The 15016-nt window shown below is 38.4% G+C and overlaps 1 protein-coding gene across 2 annotated transcripts in view; it reads left to right on the forward strand.

Moving 5' to 3' along the window:
• The first annotated feature begins 2064 nt into the window (after positions 1-2064).
• The window catches only part of LOC101114799 (tyrosine-protein phosphatase non-receptor type substrate 1-like), a 41598-nt gene continuing 28646 nt past the window's right edge, over positions 2065-15016 (forward strand). Inside the window, exon 1 of one of the 2 annotated variants that reach the window (XM_042229835.1) lies at positions 2065-2202. In XM_042229835.1, the coding sequence (XP_042085769.1) occupies positions 2126-2202 (77 nt within the window). In that variant the 5' untranslated portion in view covers positions 2065-2125. The remainder of the gene's footprint in view (positions 2203-15016) is intronic. The other variant, XM_060396903.1, reaches the window with a different exon arrangement.

Raw genomic sequence — 15016 nt, forward strand, 5'->3', positions numbered from 1 at the left:
CATTTGGTAGATTTTTTTTTCAAGTTTTTTGCTTTACAGAAAAGTCCTCTATAACATTCATGCACAGGTTTTGTGTGGAGGCAGTTTTCATTTTTCTGAATAAATGTCTGGGAGCATAATTTCTGGGTCATATAATGCACTTCCTTTTGTGAAAGAAGTAAGAAGTGATTCCTCTTTTGGAGGCAGGTCATACAAGTTCTGAGGTCCACATTGCACTGTGAAATTGGCTAAGTTTTACTAATTACATCATTAAAGGATTGGAGTAGAAAATCATTACAGGAGCAGACCTGTTTCCATTCCACAGGGTTGAGAGGCCCTGGAGAAACTTCTTTTGGTTGAGGCAGGTGTGAAATGAGACTACAAGCCAGCCACATCCTAGGGTCCTGGAGTTGGTACTTTGGGACAAGCCCACAGCCATAGATTCTTCCTGGGGTCTGTGAGGTTGCCTAGGGCTCCCAAACTGGGGTTCACCATGAGTGGAGTCAGGGGCCCAATGGAGAGAACAGTGCCCCAAGTTCTAGCCAAGTGAGGAAGGAGTTTATTCCTATTAGGCTTGTTCAATCTCTCTGAAAACATTAGATAAGTGCCGGGAGCCAGCACAGGAGATCCCACCCATGACAAGGTCATGTGGAAGAGACTTGATGAGCAAGGCAGATCAGGACTCGAGGGACCCCATGGACCTGCTCGAGCATACCCTCAAACCAGAATCTGTCTGTCTTACTATTTCGTGCCTTTCACCAACTCTTCTGACATTAACAGGGGGCTATCCCCGACCACCTTTCTCTGGAAAAAAATCAACTTAGGGCTAGTTGATAAGTCTTTGGGGCATGAGAGGAATATTTCAAATCAAACCCCTCTGATGGCTTTCTAGCTTGTCTGACAGGTTTATCCAGACTCTTTCAGCTACACATGTGATTATTCACAGCCTCCCAACTGTGAGAGGCACAGGAAGCCTAAAACATTCTAAAAATATAGAGTCTTTCGAGTTAAAAACTATTAGAGCAGTGCTGGTGTAGGATTTCACTGTTGAGCCAATGCTTGCTGCTAAGTTCCCATATCTCTTATCCACCTGGGAGTGCAATAGTTAATGCAGTTGGAATTTAAGAAAAACAAGCAATAGCCTTGGAATTAACCATATCAGACCTTTGAGCTAATTGGTTCTTTCTTTGTTGTAACTCACTGCACCTTTGCTCCATGAGAATGTAACTCTGTTTAATACTTTCTGAGGTTGACATAGATTAGAAATATAGAGAAAAAACATTTCAAGGGAAAATAAGTTTTCTGATTGAGCAGCCTTTATCAAAAGAGGGTTATAAAATGTCCACAGGCCTCCAAGGCCAGAAGATAATGTACACAACATTGTTTATGGGAAAGGTATGCAGAAAAAATCCTGGTTTCAATAAAGACAAAATAGATGTAATGTTTGGGATGACTCTGTATGACTTTGCATCTTTCATTTCCCTCTATGTACAAGTCAAGGTATAAAAGCTTCCCTGAAAAATAAAGTGACGGACCAGGATCAGTTCCACGAAAGCCTGGTTCCCCCGTGTCTTTCTTTCTTTCTCTCTCTTACTCTCTTTTTCAGGCTGATCCCTTGGAGCACAGAGGCTCTCTGCGTTCACTTTCATGCCTGGGCTTCTAAGACCTGAACAGGAAGGCGCTCTGCGTCTTCACTCCCTTGGGAGACCGGGAGGGCGCCTGCAGCCTCCATGAACAGAGCAAGTGCCTTATCTGGAACTTTATTGGCTTTCTATGTAAACCAAGGAATATCAGCCTCTTTTCTCTCCTCTGTTTTCTTATCTGCAACATTCTTTCTTTATCTCTCTCTAAATCTCTTCATTGGCACCATCACATTTCGGATACCCTGGATCCAACCGGGGCAGGGCCCCAGCAGATAAGTAACTCCTCACTCTCCATGAGCCTTCTCTGTCTGAATTCTATTTCACCATCTGAAGCAGAAACTGTCTAGAATGTAGAAGCAGATTATAATTTCACAAACATTTCACATCATCATAGGCACTTCCTCTTACATCATGGGAGGTGGGGCTTCTCTCCTCTCCACCAAGCACAGTTCTTTGGGTTTTCCCTAGGACACATTTGGACAGAGCAGGCTCCTCAGGCCTCCATGATGCCCATCCCTGCCTTCTGGGTCCACTCTCCTCCTCTTTGCCTGCTGCTGACTCTGCTGGTGGGACTCACAAGTAAGTATTCCTTTGGGTAGAGTCTCCTTTATCCTGCCCTCTGGACCTTACACTGCCCCAGTATTTTTAGGGTCTCCATGTAAACATGAGTGTTCAATCCATGATACAGAAGTCCAAGGGGTGGACATTATCTGAGGGCATGAAATCAGGGATCTGAGTGTTTTCTCTGTGGATCCATCACCTGCAGCCTATTACCAGAGGCTTCCAAACAGATACTTCAAACACCACCCATGACAGATTTGTGCATATTATCTAATTCTCACAGTGTCCTAGTGTGATAACTATTAACAGTGAACTGCAGATGGGGAAATTGAGGCAGAGAGTAACTTGACCAATGTCACAATGTCATCTAAGGCAGTAGAGCACAAGATTAAAATCCAGGATGTCCAGCTGCAGAATTGATTCTTTGAGCCATGTTGTGCTGCTCAGCTTCTCAGAGGAGCCTAATTGCATAAAAATCAGAAAACAGAGAAGTAAATAATAGGTAAGTCATCACACACCATGCTACTCATTTTAAAATATTGCAGTGTGTACTCCCAAACTTTTGTCGGTGATGTGTTAGATGGTCCCTATCTGCTAATTTTTTTTTTAACTGGGCTTTAAACATCTGCTATAATGCTGTTTGATCCTCAAACCAGCCTGTACACTATCATGCTAGGCTACACTTTAATACATGTTTGTGGATGCATGTATTTATGTATGTGCATGTTTATGTATGTGAATGAGTGGGTATGAACAAGTATTCTCAGATATGAGATTTCAAAAAGACTTTCTTATTTTTCCCATGAATCATTTTTCACTCTATGTGAAATGACATAGACAGATACTTAGTTTCTGCTGTCTTTCAGCAACAACTCTCCTTTTAACTTCTCTATATATTTATCCCTTGGAAAAGTGAAAATGATAGTTGCTCGGTTGGGTCTGACTCTCTGAAACACTATGGATTGTAGCCCACCAGGCTCCTCTGTCCATGGAATTCTCCAGGCAAGAATACTGGAATGGGTAGCCATGACTTTCTCCAGGGCATCTTCCCAACCCAGGGATCGAACCCAGCTCTCCTTCATCCCAGGCGGGTTCTTTATTGTCTGAGCCACCAGGGCTTACCCTTCCTCAAACTCTTAAGAAAACTTGGTTTTTGGTAAATGGGTAGAATTTTGTGCATAACCATCTTGGAGTCCCATCTTTTGTGCTGGATAGGGGTGAGGAAGAAAGGAGGGGATTAAAGACACAGAGACTCTTGCCTATATGAACTATATACTCATATCCATATCTGTAATTATATTTATATCCATATTTATAAGAATCTATATCATCTAATGCTGGTTGAAGCCTCCAAGCCTCAGGAAATCTATTGAATAATAACTATTCATTTTCTTGCACATTCGTCATGTGCCAGACACTGTTGAAAATGCTCACAGTTGTTTACTCATGTGACATTATATCCAAACTAGAGCCTCTGGTCACCCCTACCTTACAGAGAAGAAAACAGAGCAGGAGAAGTTCAAGGTCATTCAGTGGTAAATGGTAGAGGTATGATTTAAATTCAAGCAATCTGATATTAGCGCTCATGAGTTTAACTTTGGTCTTCTTGATGCTGTGGCCCTGCTTTTATCTCATGATCATGAGATTTCAGCCACTTCTGTCAGTAAGTATGCAAAGCAGAGAGTGTGGGGAAGAGGGTTTGTGGTTTTCTTCTGGGCTCTTCTGCTTCTTGCATACATACAAGTCACTTCTGTTTTTCCCCAAGTCATATATTTATTCTGGCATTTGGTTGACAATAGACTACTGAGGACATAGAAGCAACTAGAACATTTGAGGTTATGATACATGCAAAAAAAGAAGATTTAAAAATGGCTAGCACCTGGACAGTAGCTAGTAGAGATAAGAGGGAAAAAATTCAGGTTCTGGGTGCACGCTGAAGAGGATTTTCTGATGCATAGGATTTGTGGTGGGAGGAAAGACTATGGCTTTGAGATTCGTGCATCTAGAAGAAGTATGGTGGCTCAGCTGAGATACAGAGGGTGGGGGTGGGGATTCAGTTTGGTTTCAGATGTTGTTAACTGTCAGATATTTATTTCTATCCAAAGAACACGACAAGTGGATAGTTGGACAAGCAAGTTCAGAGGAAAGACCTGGGCCAAAGATGTAAATTTAAAAGTTATTGATTCATGATTGTAGAGATTTTTTTCCCCCTATTCCTTGATTCTCTGATCCCTCTTCTCTACTCCCTCCATTTCTCTCTCCAACTTTTTTTCATGTTTCTTACCGTTTTTGTCTTAGCAGTTCACCTTCCCCAACCTCAGTCTTCTGTTTCAGACTTTAAAAACTAAACCATTTGATGATGTTGGTACATCACAGGACCTTCCCTGTAATAGGATGCACTCTTGTTAGGAGGCATAATTGGTTACAAATAGTGCATAAGCAAAAGTCACTCAGTTGTGTCCGACTCTTTGCAACCCCACAGGCTATACAGTCCATGGAGTTCTCCAGGCCAGAACGCTGGAGTGGGTAGCCTTTCCCTTCTTCAGGGAATCTTCCCAACCCACGTCTCCTGCATTGCAGGCAGATTCTTTACCAGTTGAGCTATGAGGGAAGCCCCAAATAGTGCTTAGTGGGTGGATTTATCAGCTCACACTCTGCTCAGGTGAACCACACATGTTCTGTCTAAGAAGTAGGGAAGAAATAGAAAAAGCAAACAAACAGGATTTGTTTGTGGCAACAAAACAACTTGCTCTTTTGATTTACATCCCAGCAATTAGGCTCATGCATGTTTAATAGGATATTTCAGATAAGAAAGAATGTGTTTGTACTTCTCTGTATCTCCTGAAACTAGATAGTCAGTGAGGCAATGAAATTAACCCTGAAAATTTGTACCTGTAGTTAAACAATTGGCTCAATGGTGACTCATGTCCCTTCAACTCATAACTCATTGTTCAAATGTATTAAAACCACCCAATGTTCTTTTCAAAACACTATTTTGGAGTTTATTGTTTCCTTGCTTTCTTGCCCTTATAGTTCTCTCTCCCAGTTCATCTACAGGTTCCTCAAATGTATTAACAGTTAGAACCAGACATTTTGTTTTTCCTTGAGTCATGGAGTTCAATTCAAAGTTCTACATGGGACAGTCACCTTGTTTCATTTTTATTGCAGTAAAATACACATATCACAAAATTTACCAGTTTCACTATTTTTAAGGACACAAAGTGGCAGTAAGTATCTTCACAATGTTGTGAAGGCCTCACCAGTTTGCATTTCCAGAACTTTTTCAGCCTCTATAACAGGAACTCTATTCATTAAATTCATTAAATTATAACTCCTTCTCTGCCTCCCTGGTAACATCTATTCTACTTTTTCTCTGTGAATTTGCCTATTCTATGTATTTCATATAAGTGAAATCATTTATATGTCCTTTTATATCTGGCTTATTTCACCAAGCATAATTTTAATGTTCATCCATGCTGTAGAAGGTGTCAGATAGTCATTGCTTTTTAGGACTTATATATATTCTATTGTATGTATGTAATTTTATTTATATATATATATATATATATATATGCATCTCACATTTTATTTACCCATTCATCCATTGATAGAATTTAGATTATTTCTACTACCTTTTTTTATAATCAAAGTGTAAGTACTGTAAACTATTATAGAAGTTACAGTTGTACAATATAGTGATTCACACTTTTTAAAGGCTATACTTCATTTATAGTTATAAACTATTGGCTGTATTCCTGGTGTTGTACAATATATCTTAATCCCCTGAGCTATAGTCACCCTCCCACCTTTTCTCTTTCCACTGGTAACCATAGTTTGTTCTCTATCTTTGAGTGTTATGTTTCATTGTTGTTAAATTAACTAATTTGTTGTATTCCTTATATGCCACCTGTAAGTGATATCATACAGTATTTATCTTTTCATTGCTGTTTGACTTACTTCATAATGTCTTCTCAGTCCATCCATGTTGTAAATGACAAAGTTTCATACTTTTTAAAGGCTGAGTAGTAATTCTTTATATATATATTTTTTCTTGATATATATATTTTTCTTTATCCATTCTTCTGTTGATGACATTTTGGGTTTTCTGCTGCCTTTTGGTATTGTGAATAATGGTGCTATGAATGTTGATTAAAAAAGTACATTCTTGAATTCCTGGTTTTAACTATTTGGGATGTATAACTAAGAGGGAATTATCAGATTAGATGGTAAATTCTATGTTTAACTTAAAAAAACTAACAAAGAATTAAAAGTTTTTTTAAAGAAACACTGATGTTTTCTACAGTAGTAGTAAAATAGTTTAGTTGCTAAGTCATGTCCAACACTTTCAACACATAAACTGTAGCCTGCCAGGCTTCTCTGTCCATGGGATTCTCCAGACAAGAATTCTGGAGTGGGTTACCATTTCCTTCTCCACAGAGACTCCACCATTTTTGTACTCCTATCAGCAATGCACAAGGGTTTCAGTATTTCAACATCTTAGACGACCCTTATTTTCAGTTTTGTTTTGTTTTTTGTTTGTTTGTTTTTTGATAATAGCTATCCTAGAGGATATGTAGGGCTATCTCACTGTGATTTAAATTTGCATTTTCCAGTTAGTAGTTATGTTGAGCACTGTTTTATATGCTTGTTGACTGTCTATATATCTCCTTCAGATAAATGCCTGTTCAATCTTTTGATCGTTTTTGAGTTGGGTTGTTTGTTATTTTGTTGCTGAATGGTAGGATTTCCCTTTCCAGTTGCTTTCTGTGCATCTCACATGTATTTATATTATGTGTTTATGCTTTCCTTTGTCTCCAGGCATTCTCTAATTCCCCTGGTGATTTCATCTTTTACCTACTGATTTTTTAAGAGAATGTTGCTTGATTTTTATGTATTGGTGAATATCTTATTTCTGTTTCTGTTATTGATCTAGTTTGATTTTTCAAACGGTTTGACTGCTGAGCTGCTTGAGTAACTCTCATTCAGATTCCATTAATTTGCCTCATCATTCATCCTGCGTGACAATGACACACACATAGATTTTTGTTATGGCAACTGGTTTCTGTAACTGTCAGGACAGATATGGGTGATAGAAAATAATCCCCCAACATAGGAGGAGCAATCAAAATTGTGAAGTAGGAGGACACCTAAGTGTGGAGTAGGCAAATACTTCAAAAGTACATTTACATACAGAACAATTTTCGCAATATTTACTGAGCACTGGCAGAACTTAGACTTTTGAAATGGCAAGAAAATCTCCCTGCAACCGGATAGGACAAAAGACAAAAGAAGAAAGTAAGACAGGAATCAAGAGGGGACCTGCACACCTTGCGAGGAAATGTGAAAGAGACAAGTTCCTGCACCCTAGGAAGACTCCTCACCAGTAGGGATATAAGCTGGGACAGAGGGGGAGCTTCAGAGTCTCAGAGGAGAATACAACACCTGGTTTGCAGTAGTTAGACCAGAGAGAGACTTGCACAGATGATCAGTGCCATTGATCAGCACTCCCCAGCCTGAGAAAATCATGGGCCCATTGGGTGGGAGCTGGATGCTTGTAGCTCAGGATTCAGAGATCAGACCCTGGCAAAGGATTGTGTGGAAATAGCCTGAAGGTGCAGGAGCCTGATATGACCTCACCTGAGGAACAACAGACTGGTTCCAAATAAGAAAAGGAGGATGTCAAGGCTGTATATTGTCACTCTGCTTATTTAACTTATATGCAGCGTACATCATAAGAAACGCTGGGCTGGAAGAAGCACAAGCTGGAATCAAGATTGCCAGGAGAAATATCAATAACCTCAGATATGCAGATGACACCACCCTTATGGCAGAAAGTGAAGAGGAACTTCACTTTCATCCCTAAGCCTCTTGATGAAAGTGAAAGAGGAGGGGTACTCTTTCTGCCCCCTTCTGATGCCTATGTCAGAAGCTTTCTCTATCTCCTTTATACTTTAATAAAACTTTATTACACACACACACACACACACACACAGAAAGTGAAAGAGGAGAGTCAAAAAGTTGGCTTAAAGCTCAACATTCAGAAAACTAAGGTCATGGTGTCTGGTCCCATCACTTCATGGGAAATAGATGGGGAAACAGTGGAAATAGTGGCTGACTTTATTTTGGGGGGCTCCAAAATCACTGCAGATGGTGACTACAGCCATGAAATTAAAAGATGCTTACTCCTTGGAAGGAAAGTTATGACCAACCTAGATAGCATATTCAAAAGCAGAGACATTACTTTGCCAACAAATGTCCGTCTAGTCAAGGCTATGGTTTTTCCAGTGGTCATGTATGGATGTGAGAGTTGGACTGTGAAGAAAGCTGAGTGCCAAAGAATTAATGCTTTTGAGCTGTGGTGTTGGAGAAGACTCTTGAGAGTCCCTTGGACTGCAACAAGATCCAACCAGTCCATTCTAAAGGAGATCGGTCCTGGGTGCTCTTTGGAAGGAATGATGCTAAAGCTGAAACTCCAGTACTTTGGCCACCTCATGCGAAGAATTGGCTCATTGGAAAAGACTCTGATGCTGGGAGAGATTGGGCGCAGGAAGAGAAGGGGACAACAGGGGATGAGATGGCTGGATGGCATCACTAACTCGATGGACATGAGTTTGAGTGAACTCCGGGAGTTGGTGATGGACAGGGAGGCCTGATGTGCTGCGATTCATGGGGTCGCAAAGAGTCGGACACGACTGAGCAACTGAACTGAACTGAGGGTGTATTGTTTCGGGGGTGTGCAAAGGGAGAGGTAGGACCCACCATTGCAGCCTTTTTCTCTGCTCTCAGGTGGCAAGATACTGCCTACACAGCTCCAGGAGGTATCACCAGTCACTCCTGCCAACCCCTTGTTTAGGAGCAGTCTTGAGGAGCAGTTGCACTTAGGAGGGTATTGTTATGCCCTGGGGCTACAAGAATGGTCCAGAGCTATGTCCACTCCCATAATGAGCTCCAAAGGCATGTGTGAGTGACCACCACTGCCATGAACCCAAGAACTAGGCACCAGCCGCCACATCTGCACACTCCCCTCAAGGGAATAAAGGTGAACATACCCTGAGGGAAGAGGTGGCAGGCATCCACACTAAAAATAGCCTCTGCCCCAAAATATTAAACCCACAAAAACTACACAGGGATGCTCCCACAATAAATAGTCCTCCAAGACCACAGAAGATATCTTTTCTTCTAAACTCACAGAATAAGAAAAGTATAGGTAAAATGAAGAAGCAAAGGAATCAGTTTCAGTTAAAAGACCAAGAGAATTCCCCTGAAAGAACAAACAATGACACAGACTTTTTTAGACTAATAGACACTGATTTGAAAAAGGAAATAATAATGCAAACAGTGAGAGTTTTACTTCTTTTTTCCAATTTGGATTCCTTTTATTTCTTTTTCTGCTCTGATTGCTGTGGCCAAAACTTCCAGAACTATGTTGAATAGTAGTGGTGAGAGTGGGCACCCTTGTCTTGTTCCTGACTTTAGGGAAAATGCTTTCAATTTTTCATCATTGAGGATCATGTTTACTGTGGGTTTGTCATATATAGCTTTTATTATGTTGAGGTATGTTCCTTCTATTCCTGCTTTCTGGAGAGTTTTTATCATAAATGGATGTTGAATTTTGTCAAAGGCTTTCTCTGCATCTATTGTGATAATCATATGGCTTTTATTTTTCAATTTGTTAATGTGGTGAATTACATTGATTGATTTGCAGATATTGAAGAATCCTTGCATCCCTGGGATAAAGCCCACTTGGTTGTGGTGTATGATCTTTTTAATGTGTTGTTGGATTCTGATTGCTAGAATTTTGTTAAGGATTTTTGCATCTATGTTCATCCGTGATATTGGCTGGTAATTGTCTTTTTTTGTGGCATCTTTGTCAGGTTTCAGTATTAGGGTGATGGTGGCCTCATAGAATGAGTTTGGAAGTTTACCTTCCTCTGAAATTTTCTGGAAGAGTTTGAGTTGATAGGTGTTAGCTCTTCTCGAAATTTTTGGTAGAATTCAGCTGTGAAGCTGTCTGGACCTGGGCTTTTGTTTGCTGGAAGATTTCTGGTTACAGTTTCAATTTCCATGCTTGTGATGGGTCTGTTAAGATTTTGTATTTCTTCCTGGTTCAGCTTTGGGAAGTTGTACTTTTCTAAGAATTTGTCCATGTCTTCCACGTTGTCCATTTTATTGGCATATAATTGCTGATAGTAGTCTCTTATGATCCTTTGTATTTCTGTGTTGTCTGTTGTGATCTCTCCATATTCATTTCTAATTTTATTGATTTGATTTTTCTCCCTTTGGTTCTTGATGAGTCTGGCTAATGGTTTGTCAATTTTATTTATCCTTTCAAAGGATAAGAAAGCTGTGGTACATATACACAATGGAGCATTACTCAGCCATTAAAAAGAATACATTTGAATCAGTTCTAATGAGGTGGATGAAACTGGAGCCGATTATACAGAGTGAAGTAAGCCAGGAAGAAAAACACCAATACAGTATACTAATGCATATATATGGAATTTAGAAAGATGGTAATGATAACCCTGTATGCGAGACAGCAAAAGAGACACAGATGTATGGAACAGTCTTTTGGACTCTGTGAGAGAGGGAGAGGGTGGGATGATTTGGGAGAATGGTACTGAAACATGTATAATATCATGTAAGAAACGAATCGCCAGTCTAGGTTTGATGCAGGATACAGGATGCTTGGGGCTGGTGCACTGGGATGACTCAGGATTGGGAACACGTGTATACCCATGGCGGATTCATGTTGATGTATAGCAAAACCAATACAATATTGTAAAGTAAAAATAAAATAAAAAGGAAATAATGAAAATATTAAAAAAAATAAGCAGGTTATCAACAGACATGCAGAATATTGTACAAAAGAACTAGAAAAGTCATTTGCTGAGATGAAAAGTGGACTAAAGGCAATGAATAGCAGAAAAAATAATGCAGAAGAACAAAAAAGCAATCTGGAAGACAGAGTAATGAAAACCACTGCATCAGGACAGTAGACAGACATTCAAACAAAAGGAAACCAAAGCAATAAAAGCAATAAAAAAAATATATAAGAGACTTACGGGATAACAAAAAGCTTGAAAACCTACACATAATAGGGATTCCAGAAAGAAAGAAAGAGAAAAGGGAGTCAAAAATTTGAAGAAATTGTGGCTAGAAACTTCCCAAATCTAAAGAAGGAAACTGGTATTCAGGAACAAGAAGCTCAAAGGGTCCCAAATACCATAAACCCAAACAGATCTATACCAAGGCATATTAAAATAAAAAATGAAAAAAATAAAATAAAATAGAATAAAAAATGGCAAAAGTTAGAGAATTCTAAAAGGTAGCAAGAGATAAACAAAGAGTTAATTACAAGGGAACCCTCAAAAGGCTACCAGCAGATTTCTCTACAGAAAGATTGCAGACCAGAGGGGGTGGCAAGACATTGATTCAAAGTCCTAAAAGGGAGAAATCTGCAACCTAGGATCTTCTACCCAGCAAGATATTCATTTAGAGTAGAAGGAATGATAAAGAATTTTTCAGACAAGCAAAGTTAAAAGCAAACATCAATACTAAACCTATTCTAAAAGAAACATTGAAAAGTCTTCACTACCTAGAAAAGGAGTACAAACATACAGGAAAGAGAAAGTCACAATTGAAAAGCAAATCACCTAAATAAGCTAATACATATATTTTAAAATAAAAATTCTATTGAAAGTGATGATAAACACAGTGAATGGCAAAAGGATTAATATGAAGATGTAAAAGGGGACATCAGAATCATATTGATGAAATGTAGGGAAGGAGAGTAGGAAAACGTACCTTTAAAAAATTTCCTAGAAAGTGTTTGAACCTATATAACTATCAGTTTAAGGCAAGTAGATATATGATGGGGTTAACATACTTGAGAAACATGGTAACCACATAGCAAAAACATACAATAGATTCACAAAAACCAAAAACATGAGTATAATATAAAAGAAAATCATCAAACCACAAAAGGAAAAAGAAAGAGACAATATAGAAATATAAAATCGATGGGAAAACAAGGCATAAAGTGATAATAAATACATATTTATCAATAATTAATTTAAATATCGATGGAATGAATGCTCCAATCAAAAGACACAGAGTGGCATGTTGGATTTTAAAAAGTAAGAGCCTACAGTGTGCTGCCTTCAGGAGATTCACTTTAGGGCAAAGGACACACATAGATTGAGAGTAAGGGGATGGGAAAAGATACTTCATGTGAACAGAAATGGCAAGAAAGCAGAGGTCACAATACACATATCAGACAAAATAGACTTTAAAACAAAGGCCATAAAGATAAATGACAAGGCCACAGTACGTTGATAAAAGAATCAATATAAGAATAGGTTTTAATACTCATCAAAGTATATGCACCTAATATAGGAGCACTGAAATACACAAAACACATACTAACAGAAATAAAGGGAGAAGTTGATAGGAATGAAATAATCATAAGCTACATTAGCACACCGTCACATCAATGGACGGATCTAGACAGAAAATCAATAAGGCAGCAGAGATCCTAAATGATATAATAGAACAGTTAGACTTCACTGATATTTTCAGGACATTATAAAAATTTAAAAAAAAAACAGAAAACATTTGTTTCAAGTATGTATGAAACATTCTCTTGGACTGATCACATACTGGGACACGAAACAGGTCTTAACAAATTTAAGAGTACAGAAAGCATCTCCTGCATCTTTTCTGACTACAACAGCATGAAACTAGAAATGAACCACAGAAAAAGAAATGAGAACAATTACATGGAGAACAAACTACATGCTACTAACAAACCAACTGGGTAAGTGATGAAATCAAAGAGGAAATCAAAAAACACCTTGAGACAAATGACAATAAGAACGCAACCACACAAAATCTGTGGGGTGCAGCAAAAGCCGTCCTGAGAGGGAAGTTCGCAGCAATACAGGGTTTCATCAAAAGAAAAAATAAAGAAAGAAAGAAAAATCTCAAATAAGCAACCTGACCTACCACTTAAAAGAATTGGAAAAAGAAGAACAAACAAAACCCAGAGTCAGTTTGTCCCCAAAAGAAGAACAAACAAAACCTAAAGGGAGGAGATAATAAAGATCAGAGAGGAAATAAATAAAGTAGAGATTTTTCAAAAAAGGAGAAAAAAAAATCAATAAAACCAAGAACTGGTTCTTTGAAAGGGTAAACAAGATTGATAAACCTCTGGCCAGAATCACCAAGAAGAAAAGAGAGAGAACCCAAATAAACAAAATAAGAAATGAAAATGGAGACATAATACCCAATACCTTAGAAATGCAAAAGCCCATAAGAGAATACTATAAACAATTATATGCCAAAAAATTTAACAACCTAAAAGAAACAGACAAGTTTCTAGAAACATATACCCACCAGAAATGAATCAAGAAGAAACTGACAATTTGAACAGACCTGTTACTAGAGGTGACGTAGAATCTGTAATTAAGAAAAAAAAAAATTCCTTATAAACAAAAGTCTGGAACCAGATGGCTTCACAGGCAAATTCTACCAAACATATGTAGAAGAACTTACATTAATTCTTCTCAACTCTTCCAAAAAATTAAAGAAGAAAGAGCACTGAGGGCACTCTATGAAGCCACCATCACTCCAATACCAAAACCAGACACAGATAACACCAAAAGGAAAATTACAGCCCAGTTTTTTGATGAAAATAGATGTAAAAATTCTCAACAAAATATTAGCAAGCCAAATCTAACACATAAACAAGATCATACACCGCAACTAAGTTGGATTCATGTCAAGTTCACAAGTGTGCTTCAACATATGCAAATCAATCAATGTGATATACTTCATAAACAAAATAATAGACAAACCATGTAATCACTTCAATAGATGCAGAAAAAGCATTTCACAAAATTCAACATCCGTTCATGATAAAAACTAACCAAAGTGGATATACAGGAAACATATCTCAATATAATAAAAGCTATTTATGACAAACCCACAGCTAATATAATATTCAATGATGAAAAGCTAAAAGGTTTTCCACTAAAATCAAGAACAAGACAAGGATACTTACTCTCACCTCTTCTGTTCAGCATACTTTTGGAAGTTTGAGCAGCAGAAATCAAGCAAGAAATAAAAGGTATCCAAATTGGAAAAGAAGAGGTGAAATGTCAATATATGCAGATGGCATGATACTGTATTCAGAAAATCTTAAAGATTCCACACAAAATATGCTAGAACTAATCAACAAATTCTGCAATTTAGCAGGATAGAAGATTAATACAGAGAAATTGGTTGCATTTCCCTATGCTAACAACAAAATATCAGAAAGGGAATGTTAAAAAAAAAAAAAGACAATACCTTTAAAAAATTACAATCCCTAAAATAAAATACTTAGAAATAAATCTGAGTAAGGAAGTGAGGATGAACCCTCCCAGACTGAAAGGTGTTCAATATTCTACTGGGATAGAGTAGAGGGCAATTGCTAATAGCTCCGGAAAGAATGAAGTAACTGGGTCAAAGTGGAAACGATGCTCAGTTGTGGATGTGTCTGGTGATGGGCTTTCCAAGTGGCTCAGCCGTGAAGAATCTGGCTGCAATGCAGGAACCACAGGAGACATGTTTTTGATCCGTGGATCAGGAAGATCCTCTGGAGGAGGGCATGGCAACCCACTCATGTTCTTGTCTGGAAAATCCCATAGACAGAGGAGCCTGGCAGGCTACAGTCCATAGGATCGCAAAGAATCAGACATAACTGAAGTGACTAAGCAGCAGCAGCTGGTGGTGAAAGTAAAGTTTGATGCTATAAAGAATACTATTGCATAGAAACCTGGACTGTTAGG

Source organism: Ovis aries, chromosome 13 (assembly GCF_016772045.2).
Source record: "Ovis aries strain OAR_USU_Benz2616 breed Rambouillet chromosome 13, ARS-UI_Ramb_v3.0, whole genome shotgun sequence".
Lineage (NCBI taxonomy): Eukaryota > Metazoa > Chordata > Mammalia > Artiodactyla > Bovidae > Ovis > Ovis aries.